The sequence below is a fragment of the Lactuca virosa genome, chromosome 2, assembly GCF_052849685.1.
Source record: "Lactuca virosa cultivar CGN04683 chromosome 2, Lactuca_virosa_CGN04683_v6, whole genome shotgun sequence".
Taxonomy (NCBI): domain Eukaryota; kingdom Viridiplantae; phylum Streptophyta; class Magnoliopsida; order Asterales; family Asteraceae; genus Lactuca; species Lactuca virosa.
This window is the reverse complement of record NC_136427.1, coordinates 284,468,084-284,491,409: the sequence shown is the minus strand read 5'-3', so window position 1 is coordinate 284,491,409 and position 23,326 is coordinate 284,468,084. Positions and strand designations below refer to the sequence as shown.

General features: G+C 35.6%; 2 protein-coding genes across 4 annotated transcripts; one reads left to right on the top strand and one right to left on the bottom strand.

Moving 5' to 3' along the window:
* The first annotated feature begins 7,667 nt into the window (after positions 1-7,667).
* Positions 7,668-9,676, top strand: LOC145161275 (FKBP-like peptidyl-prolyl cis-trans isomerase family protein). 2 transcript variants are annotated; one of them, XM_079080778.1, is made up of 5 exons: positions 7,668-7,790; positions 8,677-8,798; positions 8,897-9,110; positions 9,230-9,322; positions 9,393-9,676. In XM_079080778.1, the coding sequence occupies exons 2-5, from the start codon at positions 8,690-8,692 to the stop codon at positions 9,544-9,546; spliced, it is 570 nt and encodes a 189-aa protein (XP_078936904.1). In that variant the 5' UTR covers positions 7,668-7,790; positions 8,677-8,689; the 3' UTR covers positions 9,547-9,676. The 2 variants fall into 2 exon arrangements, with proteins under 2 accessions (XP_078936904.1, XP_078936905.1); XM_079080779.1 differs by having other exon boundaries at positions 8,667-8,798.
* Positions 9,677-10,150: 474 nt separating this feature from the next.
* On the bottom strand, positions 10,151-12,786 carry SDIR1 (RING/U-box superfamily protein). 2 transcript variants are annotated; one of them, XM_079080776.1, is made up of 9 exons: positions 12,576-12,786; positions 11,746-11,880; positions 11,612-11,666; positions 11,473-11,525; positions 11,149-11,377; positions 10,938-11,058; positions 10,793-10,838; positions 10,605-10,730; positions 10,151-10,523 (listed from the first exon to the last, which is right to left on the bottom strand). In XM_079080776.1, exons 2-9 carry the CDS (start codon positions 11,821-11,823, stop codon positions 10,365-10,367), a joined length of 867 nt encoding a protein of 288 aa, XP_078936902.1. In that variant the 5' UTR covers positions 11,824-11,880; positions 12,576-12,786; the 3' UTR covers positions 10,151-10,364. The 2 variants fall into 2 exon arrangements, with proteins under 2 accessions (XP_078936902.1, XP_078936903.1); XM_079080777.1 differs by having other exon boundaries at positions 10,605-10,727; positions 12,576-12,785.
* Positions 12,787-23,326: the final 10,540 nt, after the last annotated feature.

Sequence of the window (23,326 nt, the reverse complement as noted above, 5' to 3'; positions counted from 1 at the left end):
GAATTTCATGTTGGAATGACTCAACATAAGGAAATTCTACATATGGGTCCATTATTTGCGTTCTAAAATTCGATTATGATTACGACATCCCTTTTTATAATCTGAATTATGAGAACTTGGCAAATAGAAATGAAAATGTTATAGCAAAAGACTGGTTTAGTCTTTATGTGAGACATCATGACTCGAGTCCCATATGCTTCGGATATAGGATCGATTACATGTGCTATATTTATCCTTTCTAAAATTTTTCAAATGCCTGGGGCATTAAGAAGGGAAAAGGTCTAGAACTGGATATGACTAAAAGGATTAAGCAATTGTCGAGGACAATCTAAGGTTTACCAAAGATTGGTTGCTCAAGGACAGTTGGAAGTATAGTGATAATTCTGGAAGGACCATATTGACATAATCTGTAAGGAGGCAACTCTTGTTCAGAAGTGATAGTCAAAATGGAATATGGAAATGTTTCAAAGTTGGAAATTATTCAATCTGTGTAAGATTAGGAAACTTAATGCAAGAAGGATATTTCCAAGGAGCTGATCTCCTTTGGAATGCTCTGTAATGGTTGTTGTCAAGTCTTTCTGACTCTGTGCATAATTATTACAGGAGGATCAATGCATATAAGTTTAGAATCTAACAGATTTCAGTAAATGGCATGAATTTGGAATTCTTGCATTTGCAGTAAGGATTTGGGACTGTGAAAGAGGATCATTGGAGTTATGTTCAATTGATCTAATTCACAAAGTGAAGATCATAGACAAACATAGTATGCATACTTGGTGTATGGCATGACTAGTGTTTAGAAAACATAGTGTACATGCTTGGAGCATGGGACAACTATTGTTTTAAATTCAAGAATAAAGTTGATAGTTGAAACAGTATACAATGAATAATGTGTAATCATATGGTGATAAATAAAAGGTGTTTTATTTATGTTCATAGGTTTTGATACCATATTAGATTCTATTATTATTGTATTTCATTTTGCATGTTTTGACTTCCAGAATAACTAGGTCGTTCTTCCTGATTGACTAAGTTATTCAAACTATCCATAGTCGGTCATATGTTGGAAGTAGATATGAATCAAGACTGTCATGGGTTGGCTTGTAGAGGTCTAAGATGTTGGACAAGGGGCTACAACACTCATGAGTGCTCATAAGTTCTGAGTATTGGATTCAACCCGCGCTCATTGGAATCACTTCATGGATTTTATCACGAGTGATCATGAGACGATAATATCTTATATTCTTCAAACCTAGAGATATGAGTTGTTACTATGAGTTGGTTGTACATTGATTGCACGAAAACGCATTCGGTAACTCGGTGTTATAAAACGTGCCTTTGTGTATGATTCAACAAGTAGTAGAACAAGCCATATGAGTCGAAGTTTATCCATTCCTTTTACCTTCGGGATAAAAGCGATATCTGTGGGCCCCTCGATGATTTGGTGATGACAAATGTAAGTGCTCGGCCGGGCCTGGACTGATTTGATTTGTTCAATTAGTCAATCATCATAAATCGGAAATCGGGAAACAACAAATGGACAGAGAGAATGATTATAATCCATGTCTCAGTCCATATGATATCTAGAATGGAGGAATATATGATCCCTTATCTAATGGACAAGTCATTGACAAAGGTCAGAGTTCATCTACAAGGTCAGAGTTCGACAGCGGCTTTTGAGAGCTACGATTGCCAGTTGGTTCCTGAAGTCATACGCAATAATAGTTTTAGACTTATCCAAGTGGGAGACTGTTGGATTAGTGTCTAAGTCCATAACTATAATTGGTATGTACTTGACCCGACTCGGCATGGTCCATTTGGGTTGCATGGCATCGGAACATTTGGATAGACCGTTTTTGATGACAAGACATTTTGTGACATATTAATATATTATAAGTTCTAATATATTAATTTGAAATCATGTTATTTAATTAGTATTGATCAAGAATTAATTTGGACTTAATTTAGTGATCAAAAAGAGACTAATTAAATATATGGGGATTGATTGTGTAAATCATTCATTCTTATATATGTGGGCTTATGATCCAAGATTCCTTTATGTTGGGTTTAACCCATGTGGTGATCCATGGATACTCCATGGAGGTTAAAACCCATGGAGCATAAGGAATGGGTAAAGTCATGAGTTACATGGTGTAACCCTAATAGCCACACTATATAAGAACCCCTTTAGTTCAAGAAATTGGCACTAGTGATACATATTTTGAGGGCTAGCCGATTTGAACATGTATGTCTTCTTCTCATGGTTATTCCAAGAGTTCATGATGTTGTGTGAACCATTTGAGGTGTCATACTTGGGGCACTAGGCTCTCAAGCTTCATGGAGTCAAGCAACAACAACAAGGTATGTATTCTATCTATTTTATTATCCTAGTATCAATGTTTTGGTATGCTAGTTAGGATAATACCTTGGATAATCATATTTGCATGTATAATAGAGAAACATAGATCCAAGGTATTTAGGGTTGCATGTACACTTAGGAGTGTTAGAATGCTCAAAACCCATCAAAATCTTCAATGGTTTCAATGCATACAATTATAGATTATAATTGTCTGATACATAAACCCTTTCCGCTCTGTTTCTATGAAGCATACACGAACTCTCTGATTTTCTAACTATAAACACGGCTGAAGCAATACAATATATATATATATATATATATATATATATATATATATATATATATACCTAGACCTAATTACAAAGGCCCAGCCCAAAACCTCAACCGAAATCCTCATTAAGCCCACCGAAATCATGTGGTGATTTCGGTCGAAACACCACCGAAAACATGGTGTTTTCGGTCCTAGACCGAGAACTCTAAAAGCTTTCAAAAGTAAAGTATAAACCACAAATCATGTCCTAACAATCTCCCCCTTGGTTTATAGCTTTCTTTTATTTTCAATCTTCTCTTTGTTCTTGACTTTCAACTTTTATCTTCGATTTCTTCACACCTTCAAGATGAACATATGAATTTCTACATGAATGACTTTATCTTGAGCAGTTGGACTTCCTTTTAAAAATTTGACTTTAAACGCACATTGGGTATAGAGGCTTCTTGTAAAGGTTCTTAAAAATCAACACTTTCAGCTTGAAAATACTTCAGATATAATTACAGAGAGACCGATTCTTTTGGATCACTTCAGCAGGTTCATAAATAGCAGCAAATTGATTGAAGAGACTTCAATGCTATTTGTCACATAACTTCAAATACATCTTCACCTTGCTTCTAGGGTTGAAAGATTGAGTGTTGAAAAATAATCTTCACTTCTAGTTCCTTCGAATGAATGTTCTTTAACGATCACAGATGTGTCTTGAAAAGTAACCATGACTAAAAAGTCCTTGTGGACCACAGAGTCATAAAGACCTTTCTCACCACAGTTGTTGAAGGACCCAACCTTGGCTCAGAAGGAGACTACTCGCAGTATCTGTATGAACACGGAGGAACGCACTGCGATTTGTTGGGTATCAGAGAACTACTCGTGGCTATTTTTGATGTTAGCCCCTGCATATCCTAGATCAAAGATCTCAATACAGTTTTTCAAGTTAACAAGTTAACTTGGCACTTTGCGAGACGTTCAATGGTTTCTGAATCTCAACTGAGTGTACCATTCTAGTGCCAGTGAGAGTTAATTAGGAATAACTCACAAAACCATCATGTGACAAAAATATCCAAAGACATATTTCCACAGTTTAGCATGACACGAGGTCAAGGCCCTTTGGCGGGACATTCAGCGAAAATCGTGCCTTGCGAGGTGCATCGTCCTAGTGCCAATACAGTTAATTCCTTACATGCGAAGAATGTATCCGAGAATACATTTGAGTCTCCGCAGTTTTGCATGACAAAGAGATTGTCAAGAACCTGGGTGGGATGTTCAGCGATATCTATTTCCCGGTTGGGTGAATCGCCCTGGTGCCATGACAATTCTTAGGTAAAGATAACTGACAATACCATTTTTGACAATCTGTACAGTTTCAGACTTTCAATGCCTTAAATACAACAGTTCTTAGAAAGATACTGCCTAACTGACAGTGTGTACATTTTCATGCCTTCAATTCCTTGTGAAAGTAGTGTGAAGTGTAATGACCGTCAATTCCTTTCCAGGTTTCTTCTCCTTGCTCAGAAAATTCCGATACAATCTCCTTGAGTCTCTTCTTCTTTTGAATTCGCGTTTCAAGACAAATGAAATTTTTGAGATAAAAATAAAAATAAAATAAACTTAGCACACAATAAAAATAACTAAGAATAAAAAATAAAATTAAAATACGCTCAAAAATAGTAAAAATATTTTTGGATTTTTGATTTTTCTGAAAAAGAAATAAAAACAGAAATAAACATATTTTTGAATTTTATGATTTTTGTTTGGTTTTAATTCTTCCCCTAAATTTGTGCATAGAGGAAAAATATGAACAAATTTAACAAAAACAAAAATAAAAATACAAAATGTACAAAACAAAACTTTTAGTCTTCAAAACGAATCATTTTAAGAAAACTCAGGACTATCGAGAAAATTCAAATTGTAATTCAGCAATTGAAGTTGCATCCAAATGACTTGAGAACAGCACGCAGAGACAACAACGTATTCAGCCTCAACTGTGTTTTAATTCCGGAACGAAGTTAACATATTCAAAATTCATCACGCCGTTAAATACGGTCCCCATTTGTGTGATCTTTCCTTTCTCCCTTCCCGCAAAGGACACATACCCTCAATTAAAGATATGAATACCGTGCAGTTGAGAGATGTCTACTGTCATGTGCTTGGAACAACCACTATCAACATACCGAAGTCTGATGATATTCCTCCATAGCTGCTCCGACACAGTGTGCAGGATTAGTTGGTTTTTGGAACCCAGTCCATTTTGAAACTGGGTTTACCATTACTATCTACACAAAATACTCTTTCCCATGACATATCTTGTTTATCAGATAAGAAACATAAAGAAGTTACAGGACTATTGGACGATTTTGAAATGTGACCTTTGGGAACCCATTGGTAATTAGGTTTGGGTACTTTCTTGTTGGACCGAATGGGACCTTTTTCACTTGCCTTTGGGACATGACTACCTTTCTATTTAGGCTTGTATTGTGAGTGTGAGCTAGAAGACGACCCTTGATATGAATTCGACCTTACCGATTTCGGTTTGGTTGAACCATCTCTCGAATTAGGCTTCTTGTCCGACATGCCCTTTTTGTCCTTGGGAGTCGGATTTTTGGCCTTTTTAGCATTCCAGTCACCATTGCGTGAACGTGACCTCGAAGGATTTCTTTTGGAAGATCTCCCCCTTGGCACGTTCTGCCAACCTTGTTCAGAGTAGGGAACATATGAACGATGTGGGTAATTTCTAGCAATGTGACCGGGAGTCCCACAGTTAAAACAAGTCTGTCTTTTCAAATAAATAAGATTGTGACTTGGTCCTTGTCCAAATGAAGTTTGTTTCAAGGAAATTCCACAAGCACAAGCACATGAACATTTATTAGACTGTTTAACAGATTTTTATGGATTGAATTTTTCAACAGTGGGAGTATCATCATCACAAGTTTTTGAATCATTTTCAGCAGAACTAGAATTATTTTTGTTCTACTCATGCCCATCTTGCATTGTGTCATTATCTGTACATGAGGTTGAAACATTAGTATCGTTCACACTATCACTAGTTACTGTCTCAACTACAGTAGGTTTGTCATACTGTAGTTGTGCTTCCCTTGCCTTTTCTTCATCAGTCATAGGAGTAAAAGTGTAGTTATCATTGAATGGAGGAGGAACACTATCATACCCTAGACCTACATTCTTTTTGTCTTGCCATTTAAGTTGCTTTTCAATCATTGTCTCAACTTTCTTACTTGACACATCAATTTTTTTAAAATTAAAATCTGCATTTTCAAACTTAATTTTCAATGTGTCAAGCTTGGCAGTTAGACTGACAATCTTTTCTTGAGCATAATCATAGTGTTCACATTTAGTATTGTATTCTTCCTTAATTCTTTTTAGATTTTTGGTTTGGGCCTCTAAATTTTCTTTTAAGGGTTTTTGGGCCTTTCTGAGAGTATATCCTTCATATTTAAGGTCCTCAATTTCCCTAATTAATAACTCATTATGCTCACGGTATTTATTTATTTTATCTTCACAGGACTGAGAGCATGGGGTTTCACTTACCTTCTTGGTATTGTTGTAGGAACTCATTATTTACCAACGAAAGGAATCTGATTGTGTAAATGGATTTTGATCGAAAAACCAAGATAAATGCCCTTTGACCGAAAACCTTGAAAATCAACTCTTTGTCCGAAGAGAAACCTGACCGAGAACAAGGTTTTCTCGACCGAGAACCTTAACCGAAATCTTCAACAACCGAGAAGCTACTCCGAAGATGTTGACCAAAGACTCAAGAACACCGAGAAGCGAAACTGACCTAGCCGAGAACAGTGAGTCGCCTCCGAGAACTTGAGCTGAGACCGAGAACACCTAGGTTGAGACCGAGAAGCTGGAAACCCTAACCGAGATCGATCAGCTGGCCGCCGAGACCTCTCAAACCTAACCGAGAACTCCGTAGTTTGCCGCCGAAGACTCCTAGACTTGACCGAAGACGCCCAAAAACACGGAATTAGTTTTAATTAAGACCAAATTCGATCAAAGTCTTCAACACAGTGAAGAACACGAAGAACAGCAACAACAATTTTTGTCTCAAAAATACTAAAAACACCAAGAAAAACTCCAAGAAACGGTTAATATCTTGCCAATTCGATTGATACCAAACATTGCTCTGATACCAATTGTAAGTCCCAAAACACTTAGATCAATATGATATCAATAAAACTATCTAAAGAATGCGGAATATAAATCAGATAGTGATTCAAGAACACACAAATAACTCTTAATGCACACGATTTATTTGATAAAATCGTTTGGTACACAAAGACCTTCTTAACAGCCGAATACAATAAAAGATCAACAACTAGAACTCCTAAACGGCCGAAAAACTATTTATACAAACCTGGTACAAAGCCTTAACAGGCCCAAGCCCAAGCTGACCGAAATCACTATGTGATTTCGGTCCCCATAACCGAAAACACCATAAGCCCACTAACATAAATATACATAAACCCAAGTACAATAATAAACTATAAAACCCAGCATAAACCATTTAAATATGACCCAACATAACTGATTTAATCGTTTTTTATTTTGCGAAAACCAATCGGTTGGTTCCGAACTATAACACCTGTTTCTGAAATTGTCAAGTCTTATAAGGAACATGGGTTTTGTGAAAAACCCTTAAGTGCGACGCGCTTAAGTAAGGACGCGACACGCCTTCACTGTTTATTGAAAAACTCTGATTCGCAGTTGTCGGCTCTATTCAAGAACAATTATTCCTTGGGTTTGCCTTGTTTGGCAACCCATCTCCAAAAATGTTCTTTCTCCCAAACCGTATCCCCTTATTGATCTTGGAGTATTTGTTTAGAGTTCAAAGACTAAATTTGTATAGAAATGAGAAAGTATAAAGCATTCCAGATCAATTTAAAAATATTTGCAAAAAATAATTGTTAATAAGATTATTAATGATATTAGCCTAACACACGCGCCGCGCGCGCGTGGTGGTAGCGATCGGTTTATTCTTATTCTCATTCAGCCTATAAGAAAAGCGAGGCGGCACTTATAGAAGAAAAAGGAAACAAACCGGAAGGGTATGGCCAGCAATTTTCCCGTGAAATCGCCGTTCCGATTTCTTCCATTTTCGCCGCAGCTTTTACACGCTACTTCAATCGTCCCCGGCAACTGGTACTTATAAATTTCTTGAATGTTTTCTGGTCTTAATAATTAGGATTTCTATCTGTCAACATATGTCTTAAATTCTGTAGTTGGTATCGAGTTCGATGTGTTGTAGTTGTTATCGAGCTGTGCATTTTTCGAAATCGTTGTTAATTGTACTTTGTGTATCATAGGAGTTGTATTTGTGGGATTCGAGCTTCAGATGTTTGTGAATTTTTGTTATGGAGTGGTCTAGGAGTCTAGGGTTTTGTTAGTTGGGGATAGATTTTGAAATGTCGTAATTAGATGCAGATACTCTCTATATTTCATTAATAAGTCTAGTTTTGCAAATATTATGGTCCGATGCTCATGATTGTGAGTAGTAGGCTTGAAGATTTTTATATTGGAAACTCAGAAGCTTCAAAGTGGGGTTTAGATTTAGAACAGGAGAGTTGAAACCAAACCATTGTGTGAAGTGTTTATCTTGTTAGTGATTGAATTACAAGTGTGAAGAATGGTTCATTGAGTCGGTCATTTTAGTATTGTAGATGGTGACAAATTTGTTTAAACGTAAAAAAATTTGTGAAAAGAAAAGCATGGAGCTTTGAAGACATTTAATAATGTGGCAGTGGCGTGTTATCATAACTCATAGGGTTCAACCAGACTTGAGTTAAGTGAGGAATCAGTTTGTGGTTCCATTCTCATTATTTAAAAATGAATGTCTGACAGATGAGTAAAAAACAATACATAATCCACATCTGGGGTAGATGGTTTCATTATATGTTGGAATTGAGTTAGTTTGCAGTTGCATGTCTATTAATATATACTTTATGCACACATAAAATTCAAAACTGAAGAGGAATTGAGGAAGTAGATGATCTTACATTCTCTCTATTTTATGTTGAGGCGACTCAAGTTAGGAGGGAGGTATGGCTGAAACAATTGATTTGACTGGAGATGGAGGGGTGATGAAGACAATTGTGAAGAGAGCCAAACCTGAAGCAATTGGTCCATGTGACAACCTACCTCTTGTTGATGGTAATCAGCCAAAACTAATAAAACAGATTGGCTTGGATTCTATAATATTGATGATATCTGATTGGATGGATATGTTATGGTGTTTGTGAATTGGGCAGTGCATTATGAAGGGACACTGGCAGAAACAGGTGAAGTATTTGATACTACACATGAAGACAACACAATATTCAGCTTTGAAATAGGAAAGGGATCTGTGATAAAGGCTTGGGATGTTGCTTTAAGAACCATGAAGGTTGGAGAGGTTGCCAAAATTACTTGCAAGTCGGATTATGCCTATGGAACTGCAGGTTCTCCCCCTGAGATTCCACCAAAGTAATTTTACCTTAAACCCTTTTTTTTTTTTTTTTTTTTTTTAATTTTATTTTAGGAACCCAAACATGAACTGAATTTGTTTGCATCTCTGACAATTTTTGTATGTTTGGCATTGGCAGTGCAACTCTTATATTTGAGGTGGAGCTGGTGGCCTGCAGGCCAAGGAAGGGTTCTAGTGTGGCTAGTGTGTCGGACGAAAGGGCTAGACTAGAGTAAGTAGTTTCTTCTTCTTTTTTTATATAGTTACAAATTAATATATTTGTATGTTTTAATAATAAATAGGGAGCTGAAGAGGCAAAGGGAAATGGCAGCTGCTCAAAAGGAAGAAGAGAAGAAGAAGCGAGAAGAAGCAAAGGCAGCAGCTGCAGCTCGCATGCAGGCCAAGATGGATGCTAAGAAAGGCGGAGGGAAAGGAAAGGCCAAGGGGGGAAAATAGTTTTATTTGTTTTCTTTTAAAATATTTTTATATTTCTAGTCAACTAAACTAAAGCATATATATCATCTGTTGAGAATAAACACGTTGGGTATTTTCTTTTGCTTGTAATAATAGTTTTGTTTTTAGCTTCTGTTTCATCCTTATTTATGGTTAAGTTGGTATTAGTATTTGCTTGCTTACTTACTATTTACCTAGCTTATTCTGTTATTGCTTGTATGTATATTTTTTAGCCCCACACCACTTATTCTTCATTTCATTTTTAGGAGATCATCGTCTTCTTCATTTAGTGTGTGTGTGTTTTTTTTTTTTTTTGGGTGGAGGTCGCCTACATCTTTATTATCCTTTACCACATTCACAGGTCTGGTCCTTGGCAGGAGCCCACAGTGTTAGCTTTTTCGTACAATTGATGAGAACGGAGTCTAATAGTTGATAAGTAAAATTACATACATGAGGTCCATGAATATATTCATATAGATTGACCTCTTTTTAGTATGCAGTTTTTGTGTGTTTGGAAGAATTAGCGATTAAATTTAGAGGGAGAGGGTTTACTAATACATACAGTGTAGATAAAATCATAGGTGAGGGAACAGGATGAAGATGAAAGTTTCTAAAATGGCATGATGCCCTTTGCCCATTCATATGATATGGGAGTTGGTTATTGTTGTTATTTTTCCCATATGGTAAAATTTGTTAGCTTTTTACATACAATCAGAGCCTATTTCATCCATGCAAGGTATTCCAGTTAAGTAGTTGTGTATTATCAACATTAAATGTCTTTTTTCTTTAATTGCAAATGCCCAAAAGCTAAATCAGTTGGATCAAACTCCAAGTGATGCATCATCATCATCATCATCATCGTCATCATCATCCATCTCCTCTTGGTTCTCATCATGCCGCCATGCAGATCCAACTCTGAACTTGCAAACAGGGCAGGTTCCTTGCTGTCGTAGCCATGGATCAATGCACTCTGAATGAAACTACAACAACACACAATTCAATTCAATACATCACTTTTTTATTCTGTACCAAATTTCATTACTTTTCAAAATATGTTTTACCTGATGCAAGCATGGCAAGCTACGAACTAGTTCACCTACATTAACTTGCTCCAAACAAACACTGCATGTCAATTCATCTTCACAACTTTTTCCATTTCCATTTCCACCACTCTCCACCTTCTTCTGCTACACAAATTCATTCAAAAAATATATATAACAAAAAATATATAGATATAATTAGTAATTACCTCTGGGGTGGCTGATGATGAACCTTGTTCCTCTGATAAGCTACCACTGAGTTGTTTCATAATTACATTAGTTAATTAACAGTGAAGCCATAAATTTCATAATTACATTAGTTAATTAACAGTGAAGCCAATGATAAATTATTACCTTTTAGAGTTGTTGTTGGCAACCTTGTACTTGTGGAGAGGAAGAGAATTTACATCTTCCTCACTCATTGAATTGGCTGTTGGACCACTATCACTATCCAGTGCTCTTAAAGTTTCATAATCTGCAAACATGTAAAAAGATGGTACCAAATGAAAATAATAAATAAAAAGCCAAATGATTTTTATATATATCACAGACAGTAAATGTGTACCTAAGTCATCAAATTCCCTGTCAAGAAGCGCAAGTTGTAGTCTGAGGCCTTGCAATCGGCCTCGTGTGGCAAGTGCAATAGAAGGTGGCATCTGCAACCGCAGTTCAGTATGACCAAGGAGCCCACTAGCTGCCACAGCATTTGCTTGTGCTTGGGCTTGAAGTTGTTGACAGGTGGCATACATTCTTAGGCTTGTAGCCATCAAAAACACACCAAGTACAAGCCAAAGCTAAATCATCAAAAAAGAAACACACATTAAAAGACTATCTAACCACAAGGAACAAGGAACTGTAAATATAAAAAAGAGAAAAAAATTCAGGTTACCAGAAAGTTTGGTGACATTTGGTGCGAGTTCAATATCATGAACAACAAAAGAACTGTAACATGGAAACACAGATAATAATGAAATTAAGCATCTATTTGTGTGAAATGAAAAAAAAAAAAAAAAAAAAAAAAAAAGCACCTGTGACAAGAAAGGCAAGAGAGTTTGTATTAATAGGTCGGGCTGCATGGATTCTCTGAAAATAGAGTATCACAAATTTAGCACAATATAATGATTTTAGCCATATAGACATATAGAAAATATATAGGGTATACCACTGAGCGACGTTCAGGTATAAATCCAGGAAACCCGGTTTCAATGTCTCCCCTACTCCCTCGAAAGACAAAACTCATAATTGTTGAATTCTATATGCAAAAACTTTAACAGCCACTTCACAGCAGTAACCACTCCTACACCAAAACCTTCAGCAATCAGAAAATTAACAAACCAAACATTTCACAAGTCATCAACAAGTTAAGATCGAGACTCCAACACCTTGCCTTAGAAACCATCCAAACGCTGAACTTCCAGACTGTACTTTAGATTATTCATTTAGGTTATGAATTCAGTTCTAGCTACATACATCATTCCATTTCAACACTCGGTAAATGGTATTTTCACACTAAAGAAAACTAGCTATGATGAGATCGTTAACAGCATCAAGAAAATCACTAGCTAATAAACCTAATTTGACATGTCTTCTCTAACAGAAACCCTAGAAAAAACATTTGCTGTGACAGTGATACCTAACAGCATTGCTCCAATAATTCAAAAACAAGGTACGGATCTGTGCGCTGGAATTAAGAACAACAACGTTTTAATGAAGCACAGCGATAGAAATATTTGAATAAACCATGCAGCTATAGAATTTCGAAAACTTCAAACCCCATAACTCTCATGGACTTCCCCTCTCAAACGAACAGGGCATCCGGTTCTAAGGAAATGAAATGGACAAAGTACATATTTTTCATAACTAAGAACGAATTCAAACGAAATATGGTATAGAGCTACAAATCACTGAAGAAAGAGTAATAGGAAACCCTAAATCAGCAACACGATTGCGAAATCCGTTTAATATTGGCAAGCAAGAGAAATTGATACTTACAGAGTTCGAATTAACGTCGATTGATCTAAGCGTATGATTAATCGTTGGGGATAATCAGAGCAAACTGTGATATATGTGCCAAGACTCAAGAGGGCGTACACGGAGGTTGGGACTTGGGAGTTAGGAGATACACTTGTCTATCGAGTCGATTCGGCCGCTAGGGAGGGGGTGTTTGGGTCTTCGGTATTTTGCTTTTTTCAAAATAGATCATGCCGTTCATATATCATATACACATGTGCTCATACTTGATAATTAAAAATAGGAATTTCTAATATCTCCTAAAAGCACATATAACAAGCATAAATAATATAACAGGCATAAATAATATAACTGGCGAATATTCTTCCGTTTTGGAGGCCATACAGTGTTTGCAAAAGGATGTTAATATAACTATTTTATTTATTTATGCATTGATGTGGAGGTCATTACATTCACTAAAAGCTAAACATGGTTTTAGTGGACAAAGACATAGGTAGAACGTAAATGTAGCGTAATCTTTTTGTGGATTGATGCAAGGATGAATGAGATGTTGTGGATTGATGCAAGGATGAATGAGATGTTGTCTTCTATGGAGAGGTCTTTGACTTTCACGTCTTCAATGATGGTTTTTAGGATTTGGTAATTCGGGTGCTCTGGTTGTGTGGAGACGGTGTTGTGAGAGTTGTCTTTCATGGTGAAGCCTTTTTGAAGTTTGGTGTGAGATGCTTCCAACAAAATTGCAAAATGAACCGATTGGAAATGTAATTAGTTTTTTGGTAAAGAAATGAAAAGAAATAGAAAAAAACAGGAAAAAAATGTAAAGTAAAAGTGCATTGCTATTTATTGCATTTACCAGGTAAATATGAAAAAAAAATGCAACGAATACAATGTATTTTGGTTTTTGGTAAAAAATTCAAATAACTTACAAAAAAAACATAAACAAATAGATTTAAGGTCAAAGTACATTGCTATTTAGTACATATACCACCTAAATATGAAAAAATGCAACAAATAGCAATGTGTTTTGGTTTTTGGTAAAAATCAAACAAAGTGCATAAAACAAAAACCAAAAGGTGTAAACTCGAAGTACATTGCTATTTAGTGTTTTCTTGTTAAAAAAATAAAAATAAGAAATTGAAAAAAAAAATCAGAAAAAAAAGGTGTAAAGTAAAAGTGCATTACTGTTTAATGCACTTACCAGCTAAGTACGGAAAAATGCAACAAATACAATATATTTTGTTTTTTGGTAAAAAAAATTTTAATAGATTGCAATAAACAGAAACAAAAGGAAGTAAGGTCAAAGTACATTGTTATTAAGTACATATACCACCTAAATATGGAAAAATACATTGGTATTTAGTGTTTGTTTTTTGGTAAAAAAAATCAAAACAAATTGAAAAAAAAAAGTTGTAAATTGAAAGTATAGTGTTATTTACTTCATTTATAATCTATAAATGGAAAATGCAACAAATAGTCATGTATATTGGTTTATTGGTAAGTGTGATGTCAGATATGGCACTTGTGACATCCCAATTTTCAAGGCCAAAAAAGACCGATTTGTTTATGCTTATTTAAAAATCAGAGTATCCTTTTTGAAGAATAATATTGTGGAATTTGTTCCAAGAAAACAGGATAATGATATTATCAAAGCATTTCCGAAGAAATGTATTTTGTTTATATTAAAACATTGGGATGTTATCGTCAATACAGAAACATAAGCATAAACAGACATTACATTCATTTACACAAATGATTTACATCTCCTTTAATCTCTCAGTGTAATGTATCTTCGTATCGACACCTATGATACAAATAAACTGAGTGGGTCAGGTTGGGAAACCTGGTGAGTACATAGGGTTTTCAACCCACAATAATATAATTATTATGTTTAATCATCAAACAATTAACCCAACTTCATATCCCCATTATCTTCTATATTCTTAAGGATCTACCCTAAGAATCATTTATTCTTCATTCATACATTCCTAAGGATTGTCCTAAGGATTTGGCACGAAGTCCATCGCTGCCAGGATTTATCCAACAGGCACTAAGTCCATAGTTGTCGATGTTATCTGTTAGACACTAAGTCCATAGCTGCCAATGTTCATCTATAGGGCACTAAATCCATAACTTCCAACGTTCATCTATAGGACACTAAATCCATAGCTGCCAACGTCCATTCATAAGGCACCAAGTCCATAGATGTCAGGGTTTTTAGAGTCCATTTGGTGAGCACGTAGTTCAAAAACACCTACAGGTTACGAGCCTGCTAGCCTTCCACTGGACTGTCTAGAATAGTCTGTGGTCGTCATCTATACTCTGCTAGATGACTGAATCATCGTTAAAGTCAAGGCTTCTTATAATCTTTCACCTCTCATCATCTATATCATCTTTCATTTCTCATCATGTATCTACCCATCTTTACCCAATATATTTATAGTTATAAAAAAATACATATACAGTTTAAATCACGTAAAACATGTAAAAATCGTTCATCTAAAATATATTAGGAACACAAATAATAAGAACATATAGCATGTATTAATATTAAATAATTCATATCTATGTGTAAGATAAAATTAACTATGCACTCACTTGTTAAAGTGATGACTCGAAATTCGGGCAGTGCTTCGCTTCTAACAATTTTATTTTCATTCGATGAAACATAGTATTATTATCACTAGATTTTAGTCTAACATTTATTGCGACTAATTATTAGTCTAGATTTATCATGAACTCAGAGTCTACTTTCATGATCTATCAAGTAAGGATCAGTCAGGCAGGACAGTTGGGAGGCAGGACCATTTCGGCATATAGCTTTTCTGAAAGCCAACAACCAAGCCAATGTGACTATTTTAGACACCTTTCCCGTAAGTAGATCAATCAGTATAATGACTTTGAATCACTGATAAATCTTGTTGACGGGTTCATAATAACGATAATGAACTTAAACATATGTTATACTTACAGTAGGGTAAGCATAACTCACTTACAAGGGAGTTTAGCGAGGAACCGGGCTCTGCGCGGGCAGAACTTCTGAGCCGAAAGCTCTTCTTCTCGGAGCCTTCTAGCGCTCCGGGACTCGCCTCTAACACCTAAGAGGTTCTAGGGAAAAACCTTGAGGGTTTGGGGGTGTTTGGGAGAGAAATGTGAGAAAAATGTGAAGAAAAATGAGGAAAACGCCTCATATTTATAGGCTGGAGGATCGGGTTACGTTGGGCATAACTTTGACGTAATCTAGGCGTACTCGGTACGCGGGGCGTACCAGGAGCTACGCAATGCGTACGTGGCTATGTGTCAAGATCCGGTGGCAAGGCGTGAGGAGAAAGCAACGGTCAAGGTTTAGCCACGTGTTACCTCCGAAGTTAATTAAGAAAATTAATTATTTTCTAAAATCCGTAACTTTTGCATAGGAGCTCCATTTTTGACCTTCTTTATATCCACGTGTAGGTAGCTACGTGATCTACAACTTTCGTTTATACTCCATCGACTAATTTTGACTTTATTTTTAAAGTTATATTTTAACAGGCTTAGACAGTTAAAGTCCGTTAAAAATTCATAACTTTGTCATCCGACGTCCGTTTTCGACTGTCTTTATATTGTTGAGCTCCTATTAATGAGATCTTCAATTCTCGTGTAGGTTGTTTCGGATAATAATCGATCGATCTAAAATTCGATTTTCGGGCTGCATACTACTATGTCAAATCTTAGAAAAATCATAACTTCCTCAAACGAAGTCAGATTTGGACGTTCTCTATATGCACGCTCTCGGTTTAACGTATACTATGAATTTTGTTTAGATCTCTAAGGCTAAAAAGTATTTCGTCAAAAATTCACTTTTTACGTTACGCGACGTCGTGTCGGTTTAGTCGTAAAATTTCGACGATTCTTAACTTCTTCGTTATAAGTCGGTTTTCAGCGTTCTTTATATGCACGGAATCCTTGTGACATATACTATAATTTTGGTTTAAGATTATTTATTCTAAATAATCTTCTATCAAAAAGTCATTTTTAACGCTTATTACATTTAAATTGACGAGCCCGAATCTGCGGGCGTTACAACATTGTACTTTTAGAGGTTTGTTTTGATTATATCAGCCTCTCCTGTTGAGAGAGATTATTTAATTTGAAAAAAGATGGATATATTAAGAAAGATACTAATAAAGTACTTTTATGTGAATCTTGAGAGTTGTGATTTTTTTTAAAGTACAATGTCCTAATAAGGAAAAACTAAAAGTAGAATGTTGTAGTAGAAAGAAATGAAAGTATGATGTTATAACAAACAAATAAATGAAAGTATGTTGCTATATCTTACACCTAACCCTAATTTACATAAAGCGTCATAGTAAGGATTAAGAATTCATACCGAGAAGAAGAAGTGAATTGTCTAAATATTAGGTTGCCCAAATTTATCATAAGAGTAGTCACTCTGTTTACAGTGCCAGAAGACTAAAAATCTTGCCAAACTTCTTCAGGGGTAGAAGTGTAATACACCTGCAAAACCTAATTTTTTTACTTGAAATTATGAACAAATACATGAAACCTAGCATGGTAAATGAGTAAACCATATGTAATCTAATGACAAATGAGACAAAATTTTTGAACAGAATCGTGGGATCTCTTTCTCCAAAATTCCCATGAATGACCGCACCACTGAGATTGAGGCCATGGAGTTGATTGCTCAATTGAAATTCCAACCGACGACGCCATTTGTTCTTCGTTCTGTAAGACACCTTCTTCATAATGTATTAGTGACAAATCCGCCTGCATAATACCAAATAATAAGTCACATGTAATCTGTTCTCCAAGCCTTTCGAATAATGCTCCATTTGATGGGTTTTAGGTGAAACAAATAAACTAGAAAACAATTCCTAAGTTCACATGCAACCTACTTTGGATCTATGTTTTAACTATTGAACATATAACTTTGAATTGAAAAACAAGAACCCTAGAGGAGAGAGCCTAATTTCGAAATTAACAAACTAGAATTTAAGAGTTACCTACCTTTCAATTGTTATAGCAAACAATTGACAATCCTCTTGATCTTGATCTTGATCTTCTTGGAAGCTTAGCACCACAAATGTAATGCCTCTAATAGAATCACACCCAAGAGCTAGCAAGAAGGAAATTAGAAGGAGAGAGAGAGAGAGGGAGTATGCAATTTTCGGCCCTAGGGTTTCACCAATGAAGGAGTGGGCGAATTCAGAAGCTGGGAGGCTCCTTATATAGTTGAGGGATCTAGGGTTTAGGGAAAACCCTAATACTCCTTTGCTTGGGGCCTAAGCTAATCCAAAGGCCTTATCCAAAGCCCTTTGGACGAAATCCTTAGGGTTTCCCCTATCGATTTCGTCCACCTCCTTCCAAGGAGGTTCTGGAGCCTTCCACTCAACTATCTGATAATTGCAAACTAGTCCCTGCACTTTATAATTAATACTTTTAACCCCAAAATTAATTCTGATTAATTTCTGGCTAACTGTTAATTAAACATAATGATTTCTAATTAATATAATAATCTTTTAACATATTAATAAATCATTTATATTAATTTATTAATCTTATAAATTAATATCTCTCCTTTCATAATTTCCTTGTCCAGTTGCTAGGTTTGAGGGCAACCCAAAAGGACTGTGCTGCTATCAATTCAAGTACATACCAATTATAGTTATGAGCTTAGACACCTAATCCAACAGTCTCCCACTTGGATAAGTCTGTAACTATAATTGCTAGTGTGACTTCTAAATTTGACCAGCAAATTGTAGCTTCCAAAAGCTGTTGCTGAACTCTGACCCATTCAGTTACGTGTCCTTAGATAAGTGATCATATAATCCTTCGTTCTGCAAGATATCCCCAGACATAAGACATGGAATGTAATCAATCTCTTTGTCCAGAATCTATGTTTCCCGATTTCTGATTTGTGATGATGTAGGACTTCTAATTGAACACATCAATTTAGTCTTGGCTGGGCCCAGCACATAAGTCAACACCAAATCATCGAGGGGCCCACAAATATCGCTTTTCCGGTTAGGGCAAAAGGAACGAATAAACGTTAACTCATATGCTTGTATGTTTTACTCATCAAATTATACATGACAATACGTTTTATAACACCAAGTTACTGATGCGTTTTCGTATCACCAATGTATAACCGACTTTGTAAATTACAACTCATATATCTTCGTTTCAAGATTATAAGATATTATCGTCTCAGTATTACTCGTGATGAATTCCATGAAGTGATACTCTGAGCGAGGGTTTATCCAATACTCAAATCTTAATTTCTGAGTACTCATGAACATTGCAGCAATTCTATTGCCATGTCTATCCTTAGACAGTCTGCAATCCAATTCACGACAGTCTTAATTCACTACTTACTTCCAAAAGTACGAGCGACTGTGGAGTTTGAATAATCTTATTATTCAGGAAGTCAAAACATGCAAAGTGAAACGCAATAATAATATTAATCATATATGGCCCCAAAGCTTTTGAGCGTAAATAAAAACACTTTTATTTAAACACCATATTGATTACTCATTATTCATTGCTTACTGTTTCAGAAAATCAACTTATTACTCGAATTATAACCACAATTGTCCCATGCTCCAAGCATGCACACTTTGGTTTCCTATGGTCCATACTTTGTGAAATAGATCAATTGAAAAACTTTTCATTTCACAATCCCCAATCCTTATTATTAGTATAAGAATACCAAATTCTTACCACTTTTAGAATATGTCAGATTCTAACATTTTATGCAATGATTCTTTCGTAATGTCATAGCACAAAAGTTACCAAGACTCGACTAATGAAATTACAAGGTATTCTATCGTAAATTGTTACAAGACAATTCCATAGACGTGAAGTCTCACATTCAAAGTACATTCCTTTGAACATCCTTCTCGCATAAAAGTTTCTAATTTAGACATATTTCTTAATATCCAACTCCCATTAATGGAAACATTTCCATATTTGCCATATGACAACTCATTCTTAATAGAATCTTATCTATTCATAATAATGTCAATATAGTCCATTCATTACTATACTCCCAACTACTCACAAGCGACAAATCCTCAGTGAACCTCAGATCGTCCTTTGATAGTTGTTTAATTATTTTAGTCAAAACCGATTCTAGTCCCTTTTTCCCTCTTAATGCCCTAGGCATTTGGAAAATTTTAGAATGGTCAAATATTACAGCATATGCAATCGATCCTATACCCGAAGCGTATTGGACACGATGCATAATGTCTCACATAAAGAAGTGATACTTTATCATCCTTCTGCCATAATATTTTATGTGCCCTGTTCCCACAATTCGATCTATGAAGAGGGATGCCGTAATCATAATCGAATTTTGAGAATGTACTATGTATCCTTGACTAAATTTATTAACGTTTCTCGATCTAAGCTTTAGAATTTTGAAACGAAGTATAATATTCTCTCCCTTAATTATAGCAAAACAACTTTTCAACCATTGCAACTTTGCAAAGTGAATCTTTGTTTTCTATAATTAATATTGCTAACTTGCAATACTTACCATAATAATCATGCTCCCAATAACATGATGATTATTTTCTTACCAGCATAACACTTATGCTCCCACTAGCTTTGACATGTATTCAGAAAACAATTTAACTTCCAGAAAACAATGCTTATTGAATTCCTTAAGTTCATATTTCTAATACCTAATGCTTTGATAAGCCTTTATCTAAGCTTCTTAAACTCATACACCTTTGCCTTAGAAAGCTCATATGTGTGTCTAGACAAATTCAGAACTTATGTTACTAAGTCCCAAATGTTCAGACTAATTGCCAAATCTCACAATTCGAACTATGAAGAGGGATGCCGTAATCATAATCGAATTTGAGAATACAATTTTCACAATTGTTGTCTTCTTAAAATCTCTCTTAGTGAAAGCATTTCCTCACAATCATTTTTATGAAGGAGGGAAACCTTATGCCACTTAGATTTTATGGTGTATGTGTTCCTATCCATGTGAATTTGCCAAAACCAAAGTTTGCGACAAATCCAAACTCATATGGACCGAACGTGCTCAATCTCGATTTCTTGCCTCATGGTAACACGAGTGCCCACCATGTCTTCCAAGTGGTTTAGCAACTCATCCTTACTTATCAATGTACTTTCCATTGATCAAGGTGCTTTGTCTTTATGCATTCACATGAGAACTCATAGTACTCACATGCATAATTAACTCAATTGGAATGGCACAGAAAAGGAGTATATCATCCACGATAGGTTTTAAACCTCAAGTCGTGTGCTAGTGATGATCAACTAGGTTTAACTCTTGATTTGTTCCTGAAACCTTTCAAGACCATTAAGACTCCCACTGACTCCTTGACATATAAGATTCTCTTGTCAAGAAACATTCCTTGACAAAACAAATATTCAAGAGTTAGTGTAGTTTTTATCAAGAGTATCACTTCACATAATTGGTTCTAGTTGATCTTTGTCTTATCCAAGACATCACAACTTACCAATCTCAAATGTGCAGGAATAAGAAGACTTTTTCCAATTCCACATTTGTTAAGTGTTATAAACCTACTAAAGACGTGTCACTCAAGTCACAATCTTGGAGTATGACTCTTAAGACTTGATATTAGAACGAAGTACGATTGACTTATTGATTTAACTATGTCCATAATTCTCGATTCCTCTTCTTAGACATGCAAATGCACTAAGACTCACTTAGAGGACCAATTGAGAAATAGTTCTTAATCATTAAGACATATCATAAAACACAATAAAAGGTACTCTCCCTTCTTCTTAGAATAGAGAAACTTTTATCTTTCTACCTACTTGATTCTTCTTATTCGTTCTGCTATTGATTGAAACTCTTTCGATCAACTCAGAATTATACTTAATCTTATAAGTATAACCATATTTACTAAACTTTAGTAAATCATGATGAATATCTTTATCACTCTTGTGGTGGACTTGATCAACACACAACCTAGTGTACTCGATCTCCTAGTCCTTCTCTTGACACTTTGCCAAAGAATTAGTCTAATTTCCAAATATGAAGTTTCTCATTCATCACGCAACTTAGTTGTATGATTCCAAGTTTCTGTCCAATTGAAACTTGGGCGATGAGAATCTTCCCTTATTTGGCAAATTCTCGACATTTCCACAAATAACATAATTAAGAATCAAATCCATTCATTGTAGTAATACACAAACATCAATTTTTCATAACGATTTCATTGCAAGGATATATAAAATTATTCAAACCAAAATTTATTTTATTCATAAAAGCAGCGGAAAACATGTCCTTACAATGCAAAATCAACTGAAAAACTATGTAATCAAATATTCCTAACAAATCTATCATAACTTTCTAAGCTCAAAATCTGATCTTCGAATCCATGCGACCGTGATCCATTTCTTCGTGATCAGACTCATCTTGCTTTTCCATCAAGCTTCCTCTCTTTTCTCTGATCCTGCAAAACATTCAAATGTAATCTTATCACATTATGTATTAAGAATCAATGAATAGGAACTTAATGGAGTTAGATAGTGGATTTTACCTGAAGTAGAGCCATACTTCTTGACTCTCCCATCTCTTAGATCTCTCAGGTAGACTGGGCAGCTTCGTCTCAAATGCCCCTTCTCTTGGCAATAAAAACAAATTGACTCTTTTGGAACAGTACACGGAACTACTTCAGACTTTGCCTTTTTCTTATGATCAAACTTTTCGACCATGGCATGCCTTTCGTTGCCATTGCCTATATCCATAGAGGTATGGAAGGCAGATCCACCAATCAACTTTGCTTTTCTAGTGCGCCAAATCATCGTTGATTCAGCAGCAATAAGCAAATAGGTGAGATCGATGAGGGTCACGTCGTGGTCTAACATATAGTGCTCTCTTACGAACTCACTATATGAGTCAGGAAGCGACTGAAGAACCCAGTCAACAGCCAGCTCCTCACAGACAACGACTCCCAACATTCTTAACCTATCAATGTGTGACTTCATCTCTAAGACGTGTGCACACACTGACTTTCCTTCTTCATGTTTACTTGCCAAAAGGGCTTGAGTGAGTTTGAACTTTTCAAGCCTTTGAACTTGTGGGTTAGGGAGAACAATAGGAGGAGGTGGAGGAAGTGAAGCATGATCTCGTGTTCCTCGATCGAATCGTGGAATATCATCTTCATGCGGAAGGCTTGTTCCATGTGATTTGGGAAGACCATAGTTGTCATACTTTGACATCTTCAAAACGGGAGAAATCCAGTTAGTCGATTGAATCCTTAATAAAACACCCAAAAGAGATATTAAGGCTAGGATCCAACTATGAAGATTCACAACTTAGAAATGGGATGCCGAGATCCAAGTGTAAATTTCATAAAGGTAGGTGAATGACGATTCACCAATTCCACCATTAGATGAAATAAACGAAGTGAAATTCCTAATTCTTTTGAGATACATTGAAACTATTCAATGGCATGTTTTAATCTCGGATTATGCTCTTCTATTTGTGACTGGGATGCCGAGGATCACAAACAAGATGTGAATAACCATGAAAATGTGCTTGGTAACCTCATTGTCTTTATCATTAACTATTGATGTGCTGGTAAACCACACACGCTCCATCAAAATGACAATTATGAGATACCAATTACTACTCTTTATTAGTGACTATTAGTGTGCTGGTAATCCACACACGCTCCACTAACGACCAATAAAGCATAATGTGCAATTTCATGGATTAGCATACTTTCCACATTTTTCCTAAAGTAACTAGAGTTGGGATTTTGTAA

What these genes read in the sequence shown, in the direction of transcription:
- LOC145161275 (XM_079080778.1), top strand. Translation starts at nt 8,690, where the DNA reads ATGGCTGAAACAATTGATTTGACTGGAGATGGAGGGGTGATGAAGACA. An exon ending in CAACCTACCTCTTGTTGATG is followed by an intron (nt 8,799 to 8,896) that starts GTAATCAGCCAA and finishes TGAATTGGGCAG; the next exon opens with TGCATTATGAAGGGACACTG. An exon ending in CCCCCTGAGATTCCACCAAA is followed by an intron (nt 9,111 to 9,229) that starts GTAATTTTACCT and finishes TGGCATTGGCAG; the next exon opens with TGCAACTCTTATATTTGAGG.
- SDIR1 (XM_079080776.1), bottom strand. Translation starts at nt 11,823, where the DNA reads ATGAGTTTTGTCTTTCGAGGGAGTAGGGGAGACATTGAAACCGGGTTT. An exon ending in TACCTGAACGTCGCTCAGTG is followed by an intron (nt 11,667 to 11,745) that starts GTATACCCTATA and finishes CTCTATTTTCAG; the next exon opens with AGAATCCATGCAGCCCGACC. An exon ending in TCTTGCCTTTCTTGTCACAG is followed by an intron (nt 11,526 to 11,611) that starts GTGCTTTTTTTT and finishes TCCATGTTACAG; the next exon opens with TTCTTTTGTTGTTCATGATA.